Raw genomic sequence first — 27,061 nt, forward strand, 5'->3', positions numbered from 1 at the left:
ATGAAGAAGGTTTTTTGTGTACTCGAAATGAGGACTATATTATGCTAGTTATGTTATGTTTACTTTTGTTTTGGACATGTAATCAGTGGTTATGATGTTATGTTTACTTTTGTTATGGACATGTAGTAAGTGGTTAACCTTAAAGACATTTAGTTATATATCATGAAAAAAAACCATATTTTGGAATCTAAGTAATGTTGGTATCATCTATAAAAGGTTGTTGATTAATATGTGTATGTATATATATTAACATAATAAGTTATTGTTGTTTATATGTGAATCGGTTACTTTATATAATTTGAAAGTAATTAGTTTGTCGGACGGAGAAATATGGATCCTTGGAATAAAAGTTCATGTCCCAATATTATTACCAGAAATAACTATTGATTCAATAATACATAAGAATGTGAATATACTTTAATGCGTAAATACTTCGTTATAAGTTTCTTCGCATATAATAAAAAATGATACAAATAACGTGAAGAAAAAAAAATGACAAAAATAAAAAAGTTACAATCCATTGAATATCTCTTTATATACAACATTGGTTGTTTTATTTATAGGCCTGCCATCATTGTCAAGTATTAGTAACTTGATTCCATCTCGTCTTGTAACCCTGGATAAAGCTACGTACAATTGACCATGTGTGAAAACTGGTTGTCTTAGATACAACCCAACCTTAGATAGCGACTGTCCCTGGCTTTTGTTAATCGTCATTGCAAAACATACAGTTATTGGAAATTGCCTCCTTTGAAATGCAAAAGGAATCTTTTTGTCCGAAGGTACCAAATTCATTCTAGGTATGAATGTCCGAGAACCAATATTACCACCAGAAATTATCTCAGCTTCAATAACACGACTGTAAAGTTTTGTGACCTTTAACCTTGTACCGTTACACAAACCATTTCGTTGGTCAATATTTCGCAACAACATTACTGGAACACCAACTTTAAGCACTAACCTATGATTTGGTAAACCAGACACTTTGAGACCATTGAGCACGTCGGGGGAGTATATTTTTTGCTGATCAACATTGCCATCTTCAGTAGGGCATAGACTGTCAGAACTAAGATACTCTTTTTCTTCACCAGGGAATACTGCCAACAATCTGTAGTTAATCTCGTGAACAACCTCATTCTTAGGCGCAAGTATAGCTCGTGTACTAAAGTAATTACGATCATTGTAATTCTCCAAAATTGACGGATAAACAAAATCAATCAGGCTAGAAATTGGATCAGATATGTTATCAATTAAAAGCTCAGGTGGTATTTCAATTATTGCTTATCCATCATTGGAACCACCAACATTTCCCTCACCAACGTCCAACAACCATTTTGCAAAATTACTGATCTCTTCAACTTCAGATGATGGTCTTCCAACAGTTAACCTCATGTTTCTAGATAACGTCAACAACTTACACTTACTCCACAAATAAGAAGAACATAATGAGGCATTCACAATTTCTTGACGTCCACCGTTTGGAACAACAGGTAGTATTTGCCGAAAATCACCACCAAATACAATTACCTTTCCTCCAAATAAAACATCAGACCTGGATGGATTAGATATATTGAAAATGTCATGCATAGTTCTATCCAAAGCCTCAAATGCATGTTTATGAACCATAGGAGCTTCATCCCATATAATGAGTTTGGTCTGCTGTAGTAATTTAGCTACATCATCGTCTGGTTTTATATGACAAACGGAATCCTCATTAAGATTCAAAGGTATATGAAACCTAGAATGAGCCGTTCTTCCTCCCTCCAACAGCAATGATGCAATTCCGCTAGATGCAACGTTTAATACAATCTCACCTTTTGACCTAATTGCAGCAGACAATGTTTTCCATAAAAAAGTTTTACCAGTCCCGCCATAACCGTAAACAAAAAATACTCCTCCATTGTCTCCATGAACTGCGTTCATAATTTCTTCATATACTGCACGTTGTTCATCCGTTAACAAATTCACCTGACCTTGATAAACATTTTGTAACTCTGTTCTGTCATAAGCAAGCTCTTCGTTAATCAATCGGCAGCGAAAGTTATCTAAAGATGAAGTATCCGGGTAAGGCATTGATAAAAATCTCCGAAGCGATGAATTATTCCGAGTTAAAAACTTCTCGATTTCGCATAAAACATAGTTCTTTAGTTGCTCATCAGGAATTGATAAACCTGTGAAAAATCAAAACCACATATAAATTTAATGGTAATTTTTTTGTAACTGTCACAAAAACATAATATGAAATTTATAATTTTACCTGAAACACGATGATACTTTGAGAATCTGTACAGAAAATCATCTGTCATATACTTCCATGTGCTTTCCCAGACAACTTCAGGTCTAGATAATGTGCTTGACAGTAACATGGTGGCGAATAAATTGCGAATATAACCTGCACTACCTGATATATTTGCTTCTTTGATGGCCTCAATGTACTCCGAGTCGTCATCCAACAAACCAAGCGCATAGCAAGCATCTCTAAAAGTATCGTACACTCGACCATTAACTGTTTTAATATCATCAAACGATGTTGGTCCTTTAACTTTGTTAAGAAGAATTCTTAAATAGTACGCTTCACCGGTAGACGGAGAAACGGAATGAATTCTTCCAATTGTTTTCCCTTTTATTCTCGGAACCCATATACGCTTGTCAAGCTTCCACACATAAAAACGCGGAAACTGTACATATGTTAGTGTACGTGCAACATGGTCGTTAGGATCTTGATTACGTTGCATCCAAGCTAAAAACATTGATGAGTTCACAGATGGTTTGTTTAGCACTTGATTAATATCTTCATCAGGACCGAAACAAACTGTTTGTTGTCCAGGAAGATGGAAAGGAAGACGCATAACAGAAGGACTCCTATAATTAACTTCATTAGAAAAAATCCTCCAAGAGGCTTCACACGCAGATATATACCTACAGTCATAATACTCTTTAATTTCATCATTTTCTGCTTGCTCGTTTTCATTATTGCTCGGAACCACAGCAACTGTTGCTCTATCAGGACCTTTATTAATATACTTGAACAAATACTTTATTGACGCCGCTTGGTTGCACCATTCAACGTTTATATGCGCCTGATATCTTTTCAAAAGCTTTTTGTTATAAGGTACAACACTTCTGTTGTCTAACTCAATTTTATTTTTTAAAACGAAGGAACCGTCATCTCTTCTTCTGTATAAGGGAAATCCGTTAGAATCCAAGGTTGAGTGATCTTGAAATTTCTTGGGAAAACCTTTTGAACATTTTCTATCAACCATACATGGAGAGCTCATTCTAGCATTACCACATGGACCGTGAATCATATGGTCTTTCACAAGCGTATATAGTTCCGGGTCTTGGTTTAAATCAGGGATTTCTGCAGAAATAAACTGATCAACATGGTCTACAGTTGGAAGTTTGTAATCATTCTCCATGAATAAGCACATATGCGCATGAGGCAATCCTCGCTTCTGAAACTCAATAGTGTAAACAACTACAAAAAAAAATAAAAACCTTGTAATTATAATTAAGGTTATTTTTAAAAAGTAAATTTATAAACATACCAGCAGAAGCTTTTCCAAACAAATCACGGTCTTTCAAATCTTTACCAATTGAATCCAGCTTTATTTTAAAAATTCGAGATAAAATATCAGGCCTATCCTCTGGATTAAGATTTGTGTCCTTAAGAAACCTTTGAACCTCCGGCCATTTGGGATTGCAGGTAATAGTTATAAAAAAGTCTGGATAACCATACCATTTACAAATTGCCATTGCGTCAAGATAGTTTTGCATCATATATCGTGACCCGCCTGTAAAGGAAGATGGAAGGAAAATACGTTTTCCAACCTTAGACAAATCTTGTTGGCCGTTATATCTTAGTTTCCGGATATTCTTATATGTATCAGACCTGAGATCTTGTTGCTGAAATCTTATAAAGTTAAGTCGCTCGCTCTCAATCATCGTATAAGCATCAACCAAAAACTGTTGGAATAACCGTCGAGAATTTAGAATCAATGAAAACTGGTTACTACGATCTTGTACACGATACGCAAAAAACTCTCTCATTGTACAATTCGGACGTTTCTTGTTAGTAACATCAATGACACCCTTATGTGGTATGTCAATTCTGTAACCGTCGTCTCCATATGGGAACAAAATAGGATACTGAAGTGCAAGATAGGAAGGATGCAATTCACTTATTCTTTTTAATGAACCTGTTTGTGTCTCGACAACGATATCTCTTTTCTCAAGTGCGTTATCGATATCTCCAACAATAAGAGCAGCAACCTCTGAGGAAGTAGGTAAGTTATAAGTCCGACCATCTTGTTCTCTTTTGCCAATTAGGCGAAGCTTTAAAGTGGTATTAGGATTTTGTTGGAAGCAATCTCTAACCATCCTATAAATTTTCACAAGCACATTTTCGGCATCAAACATTGCTTTGATTTGTTGTATCAGCTTATTATCAGTTTCAAATGAGTTGGATGATGAGGAAGCATTGTCTGAAGACCTGTTTCATCAAATTGAAATATTAAGTAAATATATACTTAAAATAAATGTTATTAATAAAATTAGTTCATGAATGGTACCTAAAAACTGATTGCCTGTTTGCCAACTCATTTTCTGTATCGTATATGTATAACTGACAAAATTTAGGCTTCCCTCCGTTTGGTGGCACAAGACTACCAATAGAATGGTAATTTTCACCACTAATTCTGTAGCAAAAAGGAGCATTACCAGTATTCACGGTTTGGTCAACCTTACCACCCATTGAGGTAAACGCGAACATAGAATTGTAACGTCGAATGTTCTTCAAAAAGTGCTTGCTTTCATTGTCATTGGACATGAATAGACTTTTATAATAAGGTGTCGCGGTTTTGTAATCCGGTAAGACAACTTTGGCATAACCACAACATAACATATGACATATTTTGCCACCCTCTTTTCTTCCGCTTCCTTTCTCTGCGTCCCATAACTTTGCATAACAAACTTCACAAGTAATAACTTGATCACCGTGATCCAAATAATCTGTTCAAACATACAACATTATAGTTATATATACAACATTCATTACAATAATAAGATATACGTATTTAAGACTTAGTATTTTTACAATATGTAGCACTACTTATCAACAAACCTAACCTGTAGAAACACCTTTATAAGGATCTCGTTCTACGGTTTCGTCTGTGGTCAAGTCGATCATTGGTATAGGAGACGAAATACGTGCTTTGGATACCAACTTACGTTTCCCAGATGATAGCCTTTGCAAATTACGGTTCAATGATGATGTGCAGGTGGTTGATGTGATGCCAGTTGAAATATTATTCCCAATATCGTTTTTTCTCGTTGTACGATTGCTGGTACTACAAATAATGTTACCTGCTACAATTGACAAAAAGCATATTAAAAATATAGATGCAAAACAATAAGAACATATTCCCATATATATAAACATTAAAATAAAGAAATACTTACTTGTTACAATACTTGAAGGACTTGGATTAACATTATTAGTCACCTCAGGAGTGGATTCAAAATTGTGAGAACCAATTCTGTTGACTATGTTATCAGATGTAACACACGGAGTGGAAGTGGAATTAATATTAGTGGAATCAATATTGAGGGATGACGATGTAGTTCCCACATTTGATTTCTTATTATCCAAGTATAATTTTCTTAATTTTCTTCTATGAGATGCCTCGTCTCGAGTAACAATTGGGAGGACAGCTATTATAAAATCGTAGACAAATTGAAAAAATTATAATGAACAAACAATAACAAATCAAAATAGTTAGTTGTAGATAAGGAAAAAATAATTATCATTTTGTTAAAAAAAATATATATACTTAAAATAATACCATTCGTTATGCTTGATAAAGGTCTTCTTCCTCGTCGAACTTTAAAAAGACACAAAAAAAAATGGAAGAATTAATAAAAAATTCTAGCGTAATAGTGAGCTAAGTAAGTAGGTCTAAAATAATATAAATGGACAATGAAATAATTAGTGCTATACCGTTAACAATGTCGGAGGATGTGTTTTCATTCCGGTGAACTGCGGATAAAAAAAAATATACATCTCTATCTATATAATCAAATAACTAAGAAGGTAAAAAAACTGTAAAACTTTAAATAAGTTACCATGCTGAGTGTTTTCTTTGTCAATGTCATTGTATACGGAGACAATTTTTGGTCGTTTAGGCATTGCTATGAATTTAGAAAAAGAATTGTTAAATTACATAGTTGGTATGTTGGAACACATGTTAAGTAATATTTAATCAATAATCAATAAAGATTCATATAAACAATTTAACAAAACAATAAGGTGTTAATTGTGTACAATGGTCTATATTTATACGGACTGTTAAATCATAAAATTTATGTATTATATATGTATAAATATATAAATATAAATATACATTATAATGACAGCGCACAACTTAAATGAATTATACTGTGCGAAAACAAATATTGTGAAAACAAAAATACATACAGATTGAAATAAAATGCTAAATGATTAAATAACATTAGATAAAAATACAAACTGAACAAACTAACCGAGTTGAAAGGTTGAATACCGAGGATGAAATAATCAAGGGAAAATGAATGTTTTGATCAATTCTTATTGAATCATCCAATAAGAAATGAAAGGGGGATATAGAAATCACAAATTGGAAGAAGTCTATAATAATATATAGAGATAGAATATAAAAAATATGGAAATATATTTATGTAATACGTTAATTTTAGAAGTTTTTAAATTGTAATATATGTTTCCATAAATGAATTTGCTTACCTTATATTAAAAATTTTTTTAGGAAGTTGAGATTTATAACATCTTTACAAATAAATAAAAGATATGAACTGTGTAAATATGAAGATTGTAACTACTTACTATAATAGACATATAAAACACTAACAAAATCTAAAAACTATTACAAAATAAGTCACATTAGTATCATTACAAAAGATCTAAATAAAGTCAACCATGGGAAAGGACGCAAATTTTTCATGTTCATAACCACAACCAAAAAAATTAATCTATTCAAAAGACTAACAAACAACTAACCAAACCATAGCTGTTTTAAACACACTTTATAGCAGTCTTCATTAGATTGAAGTTACACCGTTCAACACAATCTTCCTCTGTGAAGTTACATATGTGAAGTGCAACATGTGTCCAAACTGCAACTGGTTATCATCCATAAATTTCCTCCATCCATCCACAGCGTAACGTAACGTACCACTGTTTAACTCTGTCTTTGTGTCATAAACTTCAACATCACCATTCAAGTTCTGGACAGATATAGGTTGCAATCTTTCAGACAGGCCGGCTCTATTAACAACCTCAACCGGAAGCCGCTAAATGCGTTGAAAATAACAAAAAACTATAAGCAAATATAAACAATTATAAAATTTTTAATTGTTGATCAGGTATAAAAGAAAAAGTACCAGCCTATATTCAGCTTTACGGCTAAAGTCGAAATATTCTGGATCAATGCAGATACGGGAAACTTTGTTTGCATTCCTTGAAACCTTCTTTGGATGCTACCCATTTTTAACAACAGTTAAGCATTTCTTTGCCTTTGATAAGGAAAATTATGTACAATACAAACGGATATTAGTACACTTAAAATAAAATACATAAATTATTTAATACCTTGACAGTTTGATCAGATGTTGTATAACGTTTTCGGCCTTTGCATTGTTTGTTGAAATTGTCAACTGTGACGGATCGGTCGACAGAAAGTTTACCTTTTCCCTTTCCTTTTAGCTGTTGTGAAATAATAGAGTTAGCACATGAAATATTTTACATCTTATATGTTTTTTAAATTTAAAGCAAAAATTTGTCAGCAACAAATTACATATACAAAATGTACTAATTTTTAAGAAAAAAAAAAGGAAAAAATACATCCAAGACTCACCTTCTAATTGATCTAATCAAGTTGGAGGTTATTTTTCAGACATAATAAAGTTGTTAAATTAATTGTACATTGTCATGTTTATTTAATTAATACTTGAATTGTAAACCAAAGAAATAAATAATGAAGTTCCAACAACTCGAATACAACTATTATGATGATTGAAACTATCCCATGGTATTACTAATAAGGCAAATTGATTAAACTATGTGTTTGTACAAACAAACAAACAAAAAAACTATAAAAGTAATAATATAGATGCAACCATTGGTTTATTATCAGTACTAATGTTCGTATGGGTTAATTGTAGGTTGAATTCAAAAAATTTAGTTATAATAGGCAATTGTCATAATAAATAAATTAATATAACAATATAATAGAGAGTGTAAACTTACATCTTGTGTTGTCGTGAAATGTAAACCATCACCTACTTTCAACGTCTCTTTAACATGAACATTCTTTGGTGTACTTGTCGGGACTGTTCCTGATGGACTTTTAACAGATGTGGGCTGGTTATCATCTACCTCTATGTCCTGAAAAAATCATATTAAAAAAAAGATTGAAAGAAGAATAAAAATGGATACAAAATATAATACCTAATAGATTCGAACCTTAAAAAGCGCTTTATCGTAATCGGCCCTAGAGATCTGAATTACATCATCATCATCATCATCATCAGATTCAACCTTCTTGCTCAACCTTATCTCAACCTCGTCTCGATACACCGTTAAATCAAACATAACATCATTAAGTTTTTCAAAAACCAATAAATCATCTTCCTGAACGCCAAGATCGTTGCAAAGTTGAGTCCAACCTTGTGAGAATACATAGTTTGAATTAACCTTACTTGTTGACACCGTCCACGGAGAACCCTTATAATTAACTTCATATGAGCCAGCCATTACATCGTCTCCAAAACATTGTTGAACAAATGAATCTTCAATGATCTACATAATATGAAACATAACAAATTGAATGTTGACTATGTACGGTAGATTATAAAAAGTGAAATACATGTTAAATATAAAGTTTAAGGAAAATTAATTGAGATTACGTACCGTAAAACCCAATCTTAGATGACGATTAATCGTGAAATAAGATTGCTCACAGACGCCATTAACAAAAGATGAAAGATAGAGACCAAAATGGTTCATGGGACGAAATGTCAGGAGACAATCCTTCTGAAGTTTGAGATCTGAAACAACTGTTTCCCAGCCGTCAGTTAAGATTGGCATACGTTTTAATCGTTTCAACATTACGACCCAAATTTTCCCACTTGAGTGATATATACGCATCTTCCTGTCGGCCCAATCCTCTCCGTAGAATTGAGTAACAAAGCTGATAGGTACATCCTGTATATATATTAATATTAATATTAACTATATTTAGTATTATAAGTTTCAAAGAACAAAATTATAAATTATATTACTCTAAAAGCGGAATTATAGATTACATAAAGAATACTTACTATACTCAATGAGGATGGGTTTAGAAGATACTTTACAAATGAAGTATACATTTTGAAACCTGCAACAATAAATTATTTTCAAATTCTAGTACTTTACCAAACACTAATATATACAGTATACAACAGAAAAACAATATATACATACCACTGATTGGACTACAAAAAATGACGACTAAAATAATGAAAAACCCAAAGTTATATGCTTAACAAATTAAAATTTTATACATACAATATTATAAATAAATTTAATGCATCAGCAATTTAAAGTTTTAATACCAGTATCTATCAAATTTTAAGTAAATTATTAAATACAGATTCATCAACAAACGTTTATGAAAAAATTAGGATTGGTATATAAACAACTTTTGAACATAGCATAACAAAACTAAACTACAACACTATTTTTCAAACAATTAAAGACTCAAATCTTACAAAAATCAACAATATTAATGGTTAACTTTAGAAGTACATCAATGTAGTGGTCTAAAATCAAATATATAAACGATTAAAAGTAAAGTTTATGACTGATCACAGGAACATAAATGTTGTTACCTTTAAGTGAAGATTAGAAGCCCTAGTTTCGGTTGCCGGAAACCTAAAAGATGGATGATTCCGGCGATAATCCGATGATACGTTCCGGTCGCCGATTTGCTATCTCCTAGGGATGATAAGAATGATAAGAAGGATGATTTGATGGTAGAGTATGGTAAGGACAAAGTCCTTATTTAGAACCGCCATAATGAAATTTACATATACATCCCCTATAGTTTGATTTCTGACAAAAATAAAATGGATTTAAACATAAATTACCCCAACAACCTTTTATGTTCCACTAAGGGTTAATATACTGTTACCATGTATTTGTTAACCATACAATGAAGAGGGTCAGTTGAAATCAGCTAAGTAATTGTGGTAATTCGTTGGTAAAATATGTATATAAAAATAATAGTATAAACAATATATATTTTATTCTAATTAATATATATATTTAGAAATAATTTATGGTAACTGTATATTAAAAATGGATAATGTATTAACTACATTCCTTAAATACATTACATTACATGTATAATTAAATTGAATTCAAATATCAACCAATAATTAAATTTTACGTTTTATTTACATAAAATAACAAATAATATTAAAATTTTATATAATAAAAAAATATGGATATCTAAGTGTGCCATATTAACGAATTATCATATTGGGAACTAAATTTTAAGTAAGATTCATTATTTAAAGCACGGATTATTTTTTTATTATTTAAATAACGTAAAAAGTTGTTAACTTATTACTGTGTAATTTTTTCTAAATACTGATTAATAAATACGTAAATATTAAATGATACGTTCTTAAAATGAGTTATGTTACACAAAATGATATTAGGTCTTATATTTTAAATAAAAATATCAATACTCAAACGATATAATATTAAAATATTAGTTAGCAAAAAGAATAATGATGTCATATGTATAAGAAACAAAAAGTGGGATTAGAAAAATAAATTAGCAAAATAACAATTGATATTCAAAACAAACAACTAAACAAACTGAACAAATGCTTGATTCATTTCAAGAAGGTTTATACTCACAAACAACTAAACAAACTGAACAAATGCTTGATACATTATACTCGCATACCAGAAGCGAGGCGTTTTATGTTTGCGAATGCACAAAGTAAATATTCACACATCAAATAACAAGATATTCTGGCACAAAAGCTGCCTAATTCACAAGCTTTTTTATAATGGTAACCTATTTTTATGTCCCCTGTAAATATACAGGTTGTCTGGTCATGCTGATACAACACAACACTTGTAATGATCAACTCAAAACATCAACCAACATTTACCATGATGCCTAACTTGATGAAAAGAAAAAAAACCAAACATCTCTACCTGATAACTGACACGATAAGCAATTAAAGGTTTAACGTTATAATACATTGAAAGTGATTATAATCATACTAAAGCAAGCGAGTAAAATAAAAAAAAAAAGTGTCACAATTGTCCACTTTAGCCGGCAAAATAAGAAGTCGAATGAAAGCTTAATTGGCTTTTTTAACGCATGTCCCGACTGATTTGAACCAATGCATAAGACCGCGGTGATCCTTCACATAAAGCCATGCTTGTAAGAAGGGAAATAAACCATCATTTATACCTCGTTCTTCAATGTAACCATGAAATGCATCCCTCATTCTATCATCAAGGGCCCTGCAAATTATTTAAATAAAAAACGACTAGTTAAATCATCTGTATTAATCATCATATCAACTTGTTTGTTGTTTGATTATACTTGCCTCTATCTATTATATTTCCTAATTCACATTTTATAAATTACATTTACGTCTACACTCTACAGCTCATTGAGTTGACTCGGCAATAACCAGTAACCATTTATACCAAGTTGTTACATATTATATAGGAATATATATTTAGTGGTACAAATATTTCAACTTCTTCATCTCCCTACAAATGAAAATGTGTTAATATAAAAGAATAAGTCTCAAAGAGGCGCAGTGGGAAACCGGCAACATGTTTTTTTTTTTACTATGACGCATTCTCCGGCTATACAACCTCTAATCAGCCTCATAAGTCATAACCTAAACCCGCTAAATCGATGATAAACTTTAAGCATTAGAAAACTTACAAATAACAACTAAAACGATAATGAAAAATTATGTAAGTTTCAAAGTTCAATCCCAAACCAGAAAAATGTTCAAATGTATGAAAAACATTTAACCAATGAGAAGTGAAGCGTTTTCCTACTTATAAACAAATCCTGGTTTTTAAAAAGCACGTTTTTCCACAAAGCGCAAGAAAAGCGCAATTTTTTAGGTTTTTTGGGATTTGAGGTGCGCGCCTTATGTACTTTGGGTGTTTTTATGTTGTTTTTAATCATCAAAGTGTTGTACAATAGGTTTTTTTTGCTTGTACAAGTAGGTAAAATCGTATATAAACCTTCATTATAGCTATATTTTGGATAAGGGATGCCAAAAACCTATGAGAGAAATATCAAAATATATATAATCTCCTTGCTCCTCGAGTACGAAAAGCCCACAGCTTTTGCGCTTTGCGCCTCATTCTTAGACCTCGTCGCTTTTGTGCGCCTATCGCTCATCATCATCGTCATCATACTCAGTAAATTCCACCAATAGCAAAGCTAAGGTAGGGTCTGAGGAGGGTAAGATGTAGACAGCCTTACCTCTACCTCGTAGGAATAGAGAGGCTGCTTCCAGTGAGACCCCCGGCTCCATAGTGGTTTTGCATTAAGCCTTGGACATAAGGCACATAACACTCAACAAAGGCCGATTAGTGCATGTACCCCCTTGTCCTTCGGCTATCAACGCCACCACCACATGATGCATACAAATCACATCAAGTGTCCTCGCCTTCAATCTTTTATTAATTACTAACAACTAGTGCTATTTCAGTGTGTGTGTGTGTGTGTGTGTGTGTGTGTGTGTGTGTGTGTGTGACTGTGTGTGGTTTATAAAATTTATAACTCATAAATCATAAGTATCCGAAAGTTGAAATGTAATTCATAAATATTTAATCAGACATTTAAATCAGTATAGGAATATGTCTACTTAAATGGAACATTTTAAAAACTGGAATCCGTCAAATTGAATATTTCATTTCTCACTGGATTCAAAATGAGTCGAGAATCAAATTTTCCAAAAGGTGTAGATTTAGTAGTATGATTAGCGGGTGTGTAACTTAACCATTCTAAAAACAAATTAAAAAATAAAAACTGAAAAAACAAACTTTCCAGGCTACCGGATATAAATTTAATGGCATGTTAAAGTTGTACACTTGTACCTACTAGAAGGTGCAAAAAATAGCAACAGGGACCATAATCTTGGATTGATCGTAAGGTGTACAAAACTACAAATCCTTATATAACAGAAAAGTATGTATGTCGTATTGCCATATCCTATATCAGAGACACTCATGTGTGGCAACAACTGTTCACTACCCAGAAAACACAAACATCACTTCAAAAACAGCGTTGATGCCATAGTTGTTAATGGCAAACGACAAATAGCAATGAGGTACCTATATGCTACATAGCGAATAACGATAAATACAACAACAACAACAACCGTACCCAGTATATCCCACCAATAGCAGAGCTAGAGGTAGGGTCAGGGGAGGGTGAGATGTAGGCAAACCTTACCTCTATCCCTTGGGGGGTAGCGGGCGCTATTTTATAAATAGTGATACGCTAGAAAAAAATTAAAAAAAAAAAAAACTTATGTATATTATATCAAGATACCCTGGTATATATATACTATTTTACATGTATATTTAACAAAAACCTAAAATTCAGCTATTTTATAGCTATATTTAAATCTATTTATATTTAAAAAAATACAAAATTAATAACTGAAATCCCGCTATTTATGGCTACATACCCTGTAGCGACCCTCGACCTATACACCACGCTATACGCTATAGTGACCGCTATTGACAACTATGGTTGATGCTAAGCAAAACCATAGTCACAGAATTCGCTAGAAAAGTGGCGAATTTCGTATTGGTACGTTTCGTACCATACGGAATTCATTTTCGTATAATACGGTTCGAATTCGCGAATTCGCTCCATGAATTCAACGTTTCATTCCATTCAATTCTGCGAATTTCCTGCACCAATTCACTGAATTTCGTTTGCAATAATAGCGAATTTTAAGGGTCAATACGTATTAGGGTTGGCTGCGGCGCCAATATGTATGTTGGCGGGCTTGCGAAAGAGCGGGAAAAATATAGATACCGCGTCGAGTGTCGACGTTACCATATTTTCCAACCAATTATCAAAATTCCAGAAATCGCCAATCATGTATATATATCTACAATTTCAGCCTCAATAATCACACTCAATTTCCCACCTTCATCCTCAATTTCACACCTTCAAATGGCTTTTGGCAAAAAAAGCAATTACAGTGATGATGATCAAGAAGAGACACATGTAAGCGAGACACAAGAAATTAGTAATTTTTATTTTAAATTGTGTTTACCGAACCGGACGGAATGGTACACCGTACCAGAACGTACCAAAATGAACCTACCCCCCTCCGAACCGAATTTGTCCCAACTAGCGAATTGCGAACCCGAACGCGTACCCGAACAGGAGCGAACCGCGAATTAGGTGACTATGAGCAAAAAAATAAAACTGACCGAAGAACTATGGTATCTAAGGATCAGAAAACAAATTCGAATAAAGCATAGCATAAAAAGAAAACTACAGCACAATATAGAAATTCAAATCAGGATATGACATACACATAAAATATAACTATGGTTGTTCTACCATTAGAAATTTAAAGATTAACATGACTTACTCAAAACTTGGACCATTGTATTTAGATGGAACCTCAAGGAGCCCTGAAGTTTCAAGCTTATGCCTTAATGAAACAGAATGAATTCCCACTGCATCAGGGTACAACCCGCACAGGAAATGCAAAACATAGTCTTTATTGGGCTTCGATACATCAACATGAAGAAACAGCTGATTAATCTCATCATCCCCGTCAATCTCAGAAGGATCCACTTCGGGGAGAATGTTAATCATCCGCATAACCGATAACCTGATCTCCTCATCGCCATACACTCGTGTCAGAACCGGACCGCCACTGTCTAGTGCCCCTTTCACCACTGTAAATGGCTCTGGAGGACTCACCTTCTGTGAACAAATAACATGCAGAGATCGTCAAAAGCACACACACATAAACCCCACTAAAACCCTATAAAGAAAATCCAGTTCATTTGTTCCCAATTAACATGAACTACAGTGCCTGCCAGGTGTTCAATAAAATGCCGCAGAGAGTAGCGTATCGAACTTGATTAAATTTTCAAGGTAAACCCTCGTAAAACCCTAGAGATAGAGATGGGAGTTGGGACATAAACCTCACTAAAACCCTATCAACAAAATCCAGTTTTTTAATGCCCAATTAGCATAAGCTTACAGTGCCCACCAGGTGTTCGATGAAATGCCGCAGAGAGTATATCATCGAATCTGATTAAATTTTCAACATAAACCCTGGTAAAACCCTAGAGAAAGAGATGGAACATAAACCCCACTAAAACCCTATAAACAAAATCCAGTTTTTTTCCCAATTAACATAAGATTACAGTGCCTGCCAAGTGTTCGATAAATGCCGTAGAGAGTAGCTTATCGAAATTAATTAAACTTTCAACATAAACCCTGGTAAAACCCTAGAGAGACAGATGGACATAAACCTCACTAAAACCCTAACAACAAAATCCAGTTATTTATACCCAATTAATACAATCTTACAGTGCCTACCAGGTGTTTGATAAAATGCCGCAGAGAGTAATTTGTCATTTTTTATTATAAAGTTATGATAAACCCTCTTAAAACCCTAGAGATAGAGGGAGAGATGGAGACGTACAGGGGGAGGGGCCATTTTGGAGACTTCAGTGTAATGTTCTTTAAGAGAACGGAGGATCATGGAGTTAACTACTGCAGAAGGAGAGTTGGTGCTCGAAGCGTAGTATCGGTGGAATGGTGTGGTGGTGATTTCCGGCAACTTCGACCGAATAGCGCCGGAGGCGCGTGCCATAGCAGTTCTCCACATTTCTGCGATTGATGTAGACGCCCTTATGAATTGTGATTTTGATTCTTTGAGGTTGAAAGTTATAACCTTAACGATTCGACTGCAGTTTCCGGCTTTCCGCTGCCTTATTTCGTAACTTTTACAATCTGGATTAGGGATTGTGACAAGAAGGATTTGTTGATTTTTTTAAAGATATTGATATTTAATTATTTATAGATAGTTTAAAAGTTATTAAAGAAATTAGAGCCAATGATCTCTAGATCAAGTGGTGGAGGGTTTGTATTTCTTTTGAGAAATGCAGGTTTGACTTCCACTTGGTGCAGACTGAGGTATTGGTGGGCAATGATAGGAGACCCAGGGAAACCTGGGTTGGATCCTTGAGCCAAACGGGTTTTACCGGTAATTTCACCGTCGTGCCTACGGGCGGGTGGGTTACCGGGTTTTCCCCGGAATTGGTGGTGGACCTGGGTTACTCTCGGAGTACTCCGTTTGGTCCAGCGGGTGCCCCGAGAGTGCTCGGGATTGATTCTGTTGGCCGTTCAAAAAAAAAATTAAAGAAATTAGAACTAGTGGGTTACCACTCATGCTCTGCGACGGGTTTGAAACGTACATAAAAATCAACAAATGGTGACAGGTTCGAATGTAGATATAAATCCGCAAATCGCAACGGGACATTCTATGTGATGACTAAAAAACCATGTTGTGGCGGTGTATTCGCAAGTCATTGTTAAGTTATTGGTTCAGTTTGTTATGCTATCGGCACTCGTTCTAACCATAAAGACAAGTACGTGCGACGGGTTCATAATAAAATAAAATAACCTACTTGCGACGCTACATATAAAATTTAGAAAAGTATTATGTTGAGAAAAGAAAACTAAAAAAAGACAAAAATAAGTAAAAGGAAAAAAAAAAAACTGAAATTTCAGAGTCTAAATAACAATTACAATAAAGTGTAAGGAAAGAAAAACAAAAAAGTGAGAGTCAAAATAGTAATTATAATAACGTGTAAGAGTAAATGATAAAAAGAAAACCTAATTAAAGTTTTTTTAACGGCAAATAATGGTTTTCCATCTCCGGTAGGCAATAATGCCTATACACCAATTCAGGAGGAAACCTTATAAATCTAAGAAAACCCACTTTGTGGGAATCGAACCTAGGACCCACTTGTAATTTACTCTTTTTTATGCTTAGACCATCCATAATGGGGCTCTATATCACGCCTACCCCTCCCATAGCGCCCCATGGAGCCCCTGAACACCATTACGGGGGCGCCATATGTTGAAAAATCCCTCCTCCTCGCGAAAATTTTCACGGCGTTGCCCATTCTTCTCCACTCCCACACATATATATAAAGCCTCATACATATATATCCCGCTACACACTCAAGTTATATAAAGCTCCTCTCTTACGCGTTTCACCAATTGTCCATAATGTCCCACAAAGGGCTTTATGACTACGCCTTAAAATGGGATCCCATGCCATGAATATTTTGTCCAGTGCAGATTTATTTGTGAGGTTTACATGAAGATATATGAGTAGCAACAGCCGCCTCTGCTGCTGTTCTAATTTATTTGTTTGTCCTGGATCGTGTTCATTTCATTTCACAACATTACAATACCCAACCAGCGGACCCGGTATGACCCGCTTAGACCCTAACCCATTTTGACCCGGACCCGGTATATATGAGCATGCTCTGTTGGTTCAGTATAGAAATCAAAACTGTTTGTTATATTATTATAATGTAAAGTTTGAAAGTCTATTAAATACAATGACAGGTTATGTGAACTTCATTACATGCTGTTCTATAGTGAAATCAACTGCGTGTTTCATCATTTAATTGCTTGCTGATCATGTTGCCCAAAAATAAATATAAGTTTACAAATGGTACAACAGAAGAGTCTTTTGTTACTTGACATAAAACACCACCCAGAAACCAAAAAATATTATGCAACAAAAAGTTCTCAAATCACCACAACACCACCTGTTTCTTTCTTCACTTCAAGGCAAGTACCGATACTTCTTCTTATCGCCTTTGTCCTGCTCTAAATACTCCCTTTCGATAAGTGATTCGATTCTGTTCTTTATCACAACTGGGTTCGGTGAAAACCTCGACTTCAATTGCTTTGTAACCTCAGCCACAATATTATCGTGATCCAAGACACGTCGTGCTTTCATAATCCTAACAATCGCCGCCTCTATCTGAAATTTCCGGTCCTCCTGGACTCTCTGTCGTGTCTCTTGTGTTTCAGGTTCAGATTCCTTCTGTGCAACCACGCTCCCCATGTTCACCCTGTAAAACTTGCTAGAAAACTTATCGTTAAAGAAAAACACGTCATCTACTCCGACGTCTTTGCTCATAGGTTCTTTCGTAAGCACGTTTTTTCCTTTAATAATAATAATAATAATAATAATAATAATAATAATAATAATAATAATAATAATAATAATAATAATAATAATAATAATAATAATAATAATAATAATAATAATAATAATAATAATAATAATAATAATAATAATAATAATAATAATAATAATAATAATAATAATAATAATAATAATAATAATAATAATAATAATAATAATAATAATAATAATAATAATAATAATAATAATAATAATAATAATAATAATAATAATAATAATAATAATAATAATAATAATAATAATAATAATAATAATAATAATAATAATAATAATAATAATAATAATAATAATAATAATAATAATAATAATAATAATAATAATAATAATAATAATAATAATAATAATAATAATAATAATAATAATAATAATAATAATAATAATAATAATAATAATAATAATAATAATAATAATAATAATAATAATAATAATAATAATAATAATAATAATAATAATAATAATAATAATAATAATAATAATAATAATAATAATAATAATAATAATAATAATAATAATAATAATAATAATAATAATAATAATAATAATAATAATAATAATAATAATAATAATAATAATAATAATAATAATAATAATAATAATAATATAATAATAATAATAATAATAATAATAATAATAATAATAATAATAATAATAATAATAATAATAATAATAATAATAATAATAATAATAATAATAATAATAATAATAATAATAATAATAATAATAATAATAATAATAATAATAATAATAATAATAATAATAATAATAATAATAATAATAATAATAATAATAATAATAATATAATAATAATAATAATAATAATAATAATAATAATAATAATAATAATAATAATAATAATAATAATAATAATAATAATAATAATAATAATAATAATAATAATAATAATATCAAATGATAGAATTCCGCAAAACAATCTCATCCTTCCTTGTGCAATTTAACTCTTAAAATATCATCATCTATACACAATCCAATCCAATCAAACCAAATCATGCTTCCTTCAAGTATGTATCACAAACACAGTTAACCGTAATCGTGTCAAACTGAAAAGCAGTACACGAATCAAATCAACATACTTCAAAAACTAGAGAAATATAAACACGATCGAAACCTGTAAAGGTCTTCGTAAGGGAGGGCCTCTATGTTATCCTTGTAAAGATCATGAATCGCATCACCCAAGGTCTTCAAACACACTTCAGCATACTTTGGACTGGCCAAATAATTACGTAATTTAATCGCCAACTAATGTTTCCTCGGAAAACATCTCCTCGGATATGTGTCCGTAGTTGCAATGTTGTTGGAAATCCAGTGAGACCACTGAGACCGGTATTTTTTAAAAAAAATTGAAAAAAAAAGGCCCTATACCCCCCACCCACACCCCCTACACTAGGCGTTATAAGGTGTTGTTTTTGGAAAAAAAATTTAATGCTGAAGTGATCAAATGGATTTTGCATGTGGCCAATGGGGAGTGGTCCAAGGTTTGACTAGCCAATGAGCAATTGTTTGCTTTTTTTTTTGTTTAATAATTCGAATGGGCATTATTAGGCATTATTCCCACTACACCACTTTTGCAATAACGCCCCATGCTGACTGGGATGACACGTGTCGGATAATGCCCCATAGTGGGGGCATTATTTTTCTTAACCACTACGGGTGGTCTGAGAATGAGTTTTTCACTAAATTTTTGGACATCAATAATATTTAGATATGTGTTATATAAATAATTATTTATGGGTTTGTGTTCAAACTATAATAGAGCTAAGATGAATGAGATATCGAAGCTTAAAGTTGTATGTTTTGAAATAAACAAAACTAAAATGTATTGAGATTTGTCACCTTGTCCCACATAGGTGGAATGACAAAACTTAAAGTGGTATATAAGGAGGAGCACTCCTTGAAGGCAAACACTAATGGGGACCCAAAAGGGTGCCTCGCACCTGCACACATGCGCGCATGACGTGGGCTATAAGCCCAATGCGGTGCGCTTTGAACTTCACATACCGCCTTTGTATTTTTGCCCATGAGCGCATGGTCAGATATATGGCGGGTCCGCGTATGGCGCACCCTTGGGTGGCGTCCTGGTATGCGCAGTGACATCTGTGTGGTGCGCGACTCCATATGGCATGGCGTGCGGACTGGCAGGCAAATTCAAGCACGCGCAGGTTTGCAGCAGTAACAAAACAGCTGGTCGGACTTGGTCAAACTAACTGTTTCAACTCGTTTAATTCTAGTCATTAAGAGAAATGACAGTTTTAACCGAACCACTAAAGTTCATTTATGAAGAGATTCAAACCCGTTTATTACAAGATTAATGATCTTGTTTGAACCACTAAAGTTCATTTATGAAGAGATTCAAACCCGTTTATTACAAGATTAATGATCTTGTTTAATTGTCTAAATTATGACAATATTTATTGGGTTTTAATTAGCTCTTTATGTGTATGGCTATAAAAAGAATGAGCACTCATTTTAAAGGGACTAAGAAATAATACATGAAATTTTGTTCCATGAAAATTTAGAGAGGAGCACTCTCTAAATTATTCTTTTCTCAACTTCATATTTTTCCTAATTGTATAAACACCATTATACCCGGTGTTATCTTGGGCATGAGAGTCATCTCCGGCAATACACATACTGTTCCGGTTATTGTACCCTGGGAGACAGAACCGTCTGAGAGGAGGCGCGGAATATGTTTTGAGGAAAGCGTGTTGAACACGTGCCTCAACCAAAAACCGTCAACAATTTTGCTTATCTTGCAGCGGAGTTTCGATCTCGTAGATGCGGTTGAAGTTTTCAAAGACATTGGCTTTGAATCAAGATTGGTACAATTTAGTTGTATTTTATATACGTTTATTTAGTTTTTGTAACCGGTATTGTACTAATCGAATTTCCCACAAATAACGAGAGTCTCGTTATTATTTATTATTTATTTTATAATATATTTTAATAAAAAGTGAACCTAGTTCCTACACAGCAAGCGTCCAGCTTCTTCTGTAATTTAAACTCATAAACATATAACAAATTCATCTATTTCAAACATAAAACATGTGATTTAACATTTTTAAAACATTAACTTACAATCATTAAAATAGTGGTGGGGTTAAGATCGAGTTTCAGCAGACAACGGTGGCCGTGGATTGTCGGAATGACGGGCGACGACGGTGGGGTTGTGTGTTGCTTATCGCTTAAGACTAGACGGTATGTGAGAGGCTCATCCTTGGAGGATGACCTTCCACGTCAGCGACACGTAGGATGGGTGTGAGGATGAGGCAAAGGGGATGAAACTAAGGAAATATATATATGAGTTGTATGTATATGTGTGTGTGAGAAGAAGGAGGTGGTGGTTTTGTCTTGTAGCGAGCGTCCCCAACGTCTTATGGGCGACGATTTGTACGACGCCGGGGGGGGGATGGTGTTGTGTGCGGCGACGGGCCTGGACGGGTTGGGGACGACCCCCACACCGTCAAGCCTAATGTAGACAAAGAAGAATTTTTATATTAAAATTAAATAAATACTAGTAAATTGCAAATATCAAATGGATTTGCGCAAGTGTTATGTAACGCGACCGATGCACAACGATCGAAAGGGGCTTATTATAGCTTTAAACAAATAGAAAACACACGAAACGCAGAGTAACTCGAATTTATACCATCGAATGAAAATATAATATATTTAACAACACTAGGTATGGTGTGTAAAAGACGTATTATGCTTGCACCGACTCATTTCCCAAGATAAGTTTTCGTTTAAAAAGAGATCAACTTGAATTTAGACTGATACATACATAAAAATCATTAAAGAAATTTCATGTTAAAAACGCATATTATATATGGTACATGGGTAAAGCTAGAATATTAGAAACATGCGGGATTAAATATTGACGTTTGTAAAGCCAATGGACTAAAATTGCAATGTGGTGAAACTTTGGAAAAAAAACGTAAAACTAAGAGAAAAAGAGTTAGAAATGTAAACTTTGAAAGTATAGGGGTGCCAGTAAAATGAAATAGGGGCTAAAAATACCATTTTACAAAGTTGGGGGTTGGATTTATTATATTGTATAGAGTAAGGGCTAAAAATATTATTTCTTAATATTGAGGTGGCCTTGTATTTTATTTAAAAGTGGAAGGGGTGGTCTTGTATTGTAATGAAAAGGGGGAGGGTCGGTGGCGTGGCCACCGACTTTGTGTTTTAAGATTGTATAGAATAGAATAGAATGTGTTTTTTTTTCTATTTTTAAATTTTGTATAGGACATCTTTTTTTGTAAAAGGATGAATACTTTGTTTTCAATTCAATATAAATAGATAATAAATTGATGCTAGCCTAGATTGTCACGTATACGACTTGAAGGGTCACATAATCGATATCAACACTTAACTAAACAAAGTTACCTTGAAAAAACATTGATATCTAGATCAAGTGGCGGAGGACTTGTATTTCTCTTGAGAGATGAGGTTCGATTCCCAGTTGGTGCAGAGTGAGACACTGGTGGGCAGTGATAGGAGACCCAGGGAAACCTGGGTTGGATCGTTGAGCCAAATGGGTTTTACCGGTAATTTCACTGTCGTGCCTACGACGGGTGGGTTACTGGGTTTTTCCCAGATTTGGTGGTGGACTCGGGTTACTCAGAGTACTCCGTTTGTCCAGTGAATGCCCCGAGAGTGCTCGGAATTAAGTTTGTTGGCCGTTCAAATTAAAGCTTAAGAAAATTATTATTTATGGAACTATGATTTGTAAATGCACATCTTTCGAATTTGTATTATAACTAGTAATGGAATCCGTGCTTTGCCACAGTTCAGCTATTTTGGAGTCAAGAGACTACCTATTGTGAAATACCATCACAAAAAAAAACAATAATTAATTCGTGTATACTCCCAACCCTAATAATTTTTTTTGGAGAAAAGCTTAAATCAACTATGAATAAGACCTATGCATGTTCTTGCACGCCAAATGATAATAGCAACAAAGACTGAGTAGAGTATAAAAAGTAAAATTTAAGCGGAAAAAAAATTGATTGCTTAGAGATACATAAAGATGGTAAATAGCCAATACGTTAGTCTTTTAGAGCTTTTGTCGTCTTATAGGTTAAAAAGGCAAACAAAATTAGAATTAAGAAAACTTCTTTATTTCTTATAAATACATATATTTCGTGTAATTTACGCCACAATTCAAATATAGTTTTCTGGTTACCCAAATAGTAATTGTTAAAAAATTCATTATGATCTCAAATTAAATTAAATCTATACTATATAATAAAAGAAACCACTTTTAGGACACTTGTCATCGTATTAGGGCATCTTTTATAGACAATTATTGTTTTAATTTAATTTTTTCTAATTAATTATAGATAACTCTCATATTAAATATTATTATTTAGTTTAATCTTTTCTTCTCATTTATAATATTATTTAGGAGTTAATTGCCAAAATCGTCCCTGAGGTTTGGGCACGTTTGCCATTTTCGTCCAAAATGAGACTTTTGTACCAAATTGCCCCCAACGTTTGTAATTTTTTGCCATTTTCATCTAAATCACTAACTTAGTTTATTTTTTCTGTTAAGTTGAGTATATTTGGATGGAACTGGCAAATATAAAACCGCAGGGACGATTTTGGCAATTTACTCAAACCCTTTTTAATTTATTTTATTTAATTATTTTTGTTACATATATAATAAAAAAGAATATACATGGAGTTTTTAGAAAAAAAAAATTAATAGTTTTTGTCACATAATTTTTTATAAATTTTCATCCAAATCACTAACTTAGTTTATTTTTCTGTTAAGGTGAAGGATGTTTTAAATTTTATAAATTAAAACAAAAATTAATTTACCGCTTCTTTATATAAATCAGTTTTATAAAGAGAAAACGTCATTGGTGTGCAACACATAACAATCGAGTACAACTTTTAGTATTTATCAGTTGTAGAGATAGAAAAAAATTGTAAAACATTACATATTTTTAAATGTGTTGAGCACCTAGGAAATATGTTGATAGAAATAATATTTATTTAATTAAGATTATGAGGGTAAATAACTCATACTTATTCTGAGTGGCTTGAGTAAAGAAACTTTTGGTTGATAGCATTATAATTACAATTTTGTGGGTAATTTTAAGGTTTGGTAACGATACATTGTTTAATGGAGGGGGGGGGGGGGGCTGGCTTCTGTTTTTCCTTAGGAGCGAATTTAAAAGAGTAGAAGATGAATTAAAAACTTGGTACATATGACAAGGTTTTTTTGTTTGACATTTTTCAATAAGGTCACCAGCATTTTAGTTTTATAAAATTTAGAGGTTTAAATAGATTTTATTTTTTTATAAAACTGATCTATATAAAAAATTAGAAATTAATTTTTGTCTTACTTTATAAACATCTTTCGCCTTAATAGAAAAATTAACTTAGTGGTTGGATGAAAATTTATAAAAATTATGTGACAAAGCTATTATTTTTTCATATAAAAATTGCATGTATATTCTTTTTTATTATATATGTAACAAAATTCATTAAATAAAAGAAATTTAAAAGAGTTTGAGTAAGTTGCCAAAATCGTCCCTGTGGTTTTATATTTGCCTGTTTCATCCAAATATCATCAACATAACAGAAAAAAAAACTAAGTTAGTAGCTTGGATGAAAATGGCCAAAAGTGCAAACCTGCCCAAACATCAGGGACGATTTTGGCAATTAACAATATTTAGAGAAAATTATGATTTTGGCCCTTGTAGTTATATCACTTTTACCCTTTTAGCCCAAAAAAGAATTTTTTAACATCTCTGCCCCCAGCGTCTTCTTTTCTAACCCTTTGGCCCCTAACGCTAACCCCATCCATTAATGTTAGGGGCCAAAAGGTTTAAAAAAAGACGTTAGGGACCAAAAAGGTCAGAAAAAAAGACGTTGTGGGCTTGGATGTTAAAAAATTCTTTTTTGGGCTAAAAGTGTAAAAGCGATATAACCACGGGGGCCAAAATCGTAATTTTATTTTTTGATGTATAAAATTAGATTTATTCAATTCGTACAATACACGAGGTTTTTTAAGGATATATATATATTTATTATTTAGTAAAGAAAATTACATTTATTCAAACCGTGTAATACACATATTTTTAAAGATGTATTTTTTTTATTTGGTATATAAAATTACATTTATTCAACCCATGTAATAAATGGGGTTTTTTAAAGATGTATTATTTTATTATTTGGTAAACAATATTACATTTATTCAACTTGTGTAATACATGTGGTTTTAAAAATATAACTTTTTTATTTTGTATATAAAATTATATTTATTCAACCTGTATTTAAATATATAGATTATTTTATTATTTAGTATATAAAATTTATTTATTCAACCCGTGTAATACACGGGGTTATAACCTAGTTGTTTTATAATGCTTTTTTAGACAATAATGGTTAAAGAGAATACTGAATAAATATATTATATGAAATGATAAAAAATAAATTTATTTGTAATAATAATGTTTAGAACATTACTTTCAATAGAAAAAAAATATCCTATATCTTAAAATAAAAGGTCGGTGCTCAATGCATGAGCCCGACTTTCACCCTTCAACTTTTAGTTCTAACATTTGTGGTCCCTTTTCTCCACCGGTTGTCTCTTTGTTTTACTGATTTACCACTTGGTTTGCAGTCGTTCTCTCTCATTCTACATCAAACGCTTAACACTATCTATCATCTTCCTTTCTCTACAACGCAAATCTGAACAAATCGAATTATTGCTATTGTTATCATTCAAAGATTTCATCATCTTCAGGGAGAGGATAGCGTACCGATGGTGTTTTCATTGTGTTTGTGAAAAGCAGTGGCTCTTTGTTCATCACCGGAACGCCGATCGACGAGATAGGTCCTTATTGGGGTTTTTTGTTACAAATACGAGGCTATGAAATTGAAAACCCTAATTGCATTTTTGTCACTGTCGAGTTCGTCATCTCAAATGACAGATGTCTACTTAATGACTTCATGGAGCAGCTTGCACAGGCTTACGCAGAGGTATATACTTCCCATCACTTCGCTTAATTATATTTGCAGTTTCGATCCTTCATGCTACCAGTGGCGAAGTATAGAAGGGTTGGGGAGGGGCGCCCGACCCCTTGAACTTTTCTCAGTTGTGTTATATATGTAGTTTTCGTATATAAATTTTTGGGTATATACGTTTTCGACCCCCCGGTTCTATACAATTTGTTTGGTATATACCTTTTCGACCCCCCCCCCCCCCCGTCATTCGGGTCAAGCTTCGTCATTGCATGCTACCTAATTTCATACCTTCCACGGTCTTGCGTTAACCATACCAGTAAGCATCTAAGGGTTTTCTTCCCTCTCTCGATTGTTATATGCGTTGCCGAGAAGAGATCAAGCAAAGGCGCCGTTACAAACTGCAACCGCCACCGGTCCTTCCTACGTCTGACAAGGATCCCTTTCTCTCTGTTGTTCGGCGAGACGTCCTGGTCTAAAGTCGGTCCACCATTTCTGAATCGAATCAGCGAAGATCAGTTCCGTCATGGCAACCAGTTTGCTCGCAGCAAAGAGGTCATGTCTTTATATATTATTGATTTTTTTTTAATTTTAGTTGTTCTTGGTAAGTATATGAAGATTGTATATGGGTTCGATTTTTTTGCACGGATATCATGTTAGTTTCATACTAAAATGTTTTTTTGTTCCTTTT

The 27,061-nt window shown here is 32.9% G+C and overlaps 3 protein-coding genes across 3 annotated transcripts; all 3 read right to left on the reverse strand.

Moving 5' to 3' along the window:
- Positions 1 to 510: 510 nt before the first annotated feature.
- Positions 511 to 9,160, reverse strand: LOC110866786. The gene is made up of 13 exons (XM_035974983.1): positions 8,963 to 9,160; positions 8,516 to 8,851; positions 8,300 to 8,437; positions 7,643 to 7,756; positions 7,435 to 7,530; positions 7,227 to 7,344; positions 5,461 to 5,712; positions 5,128 to 5,364; positions 4,587 to 5,010; positions 3,549 to 4,492; positions 2,258 to 3,478; positions 1,306 to 2,171; positions 511 to 1,188 (listed from the first exon to the last, which is right to left on the reverse strand). The coding sequence occupies exons 1-13, from the start codon at positions 9,158 to 9,160 to the stop codon at positions 511 to 513; spliced, it is 5,622 nt and encodes a 1,873-aa protein (XP_035830876.1).
- Positions 9,161 to 11,246: 2,086 nt separating this feature from the next.
- Positions 11,247 to 16,119, reverse strand: LOC110868255 (mitochondrial acidic protein mam33). The gene is made up of 3 exons (XM_022117379.2): positions 15,784 to 16,119; positions 14,713 to 15,053; positions 11,247 to 11,584 (listed from the first exon to the last, which is right to left on the reverse strand). Exons 1-3 carry the CDS (start codon positions 15,967 to 15,969, stop codon positions 11,419 to 11,421), a joined length of 693 nt encoding a protein of 230 aa, XP_021973071.1. The 5' UTR covers positions 15,970 to 16,119; the 3' UTR covers positions 11,247 to 11,418.
- A 1,827-nt stretch (positions 16,120 to 17,946) lies between these two features.
- Positions 17,947 to 18,306, reverse strand: LOC110866785 (cullin-3A-like). Its single transcript, XM_022115933.1, has one exon. It carries the CDS (start codon positions 18,304 to 18,306, stop codon positions 17,947 to 17,949), a length of 360 nt encoding a protein of 119 aa, XP_021971625.1.
- Between the last annotated feature and the right edge of the window lie 8,755 nt (positions 18,307 to 27,061).

The sequence above is a fragment of the Helianthus annuus genome, chromosome 7 (assembly GCF_002127325.2).
Source record: "Helianthus annuus cultivar XRQ/B chromosome 7, HanXRQr2.0-SUNRISE, whole genome shotgun sequence".
Classification (NCBI taxonomy): domain Eukaryota; kingdom Viridiplantae; phylum Streptophyta; class Magnoliopsida; order Asterales; family Asteraceae; genus Helianthus; species Helianthus annuus.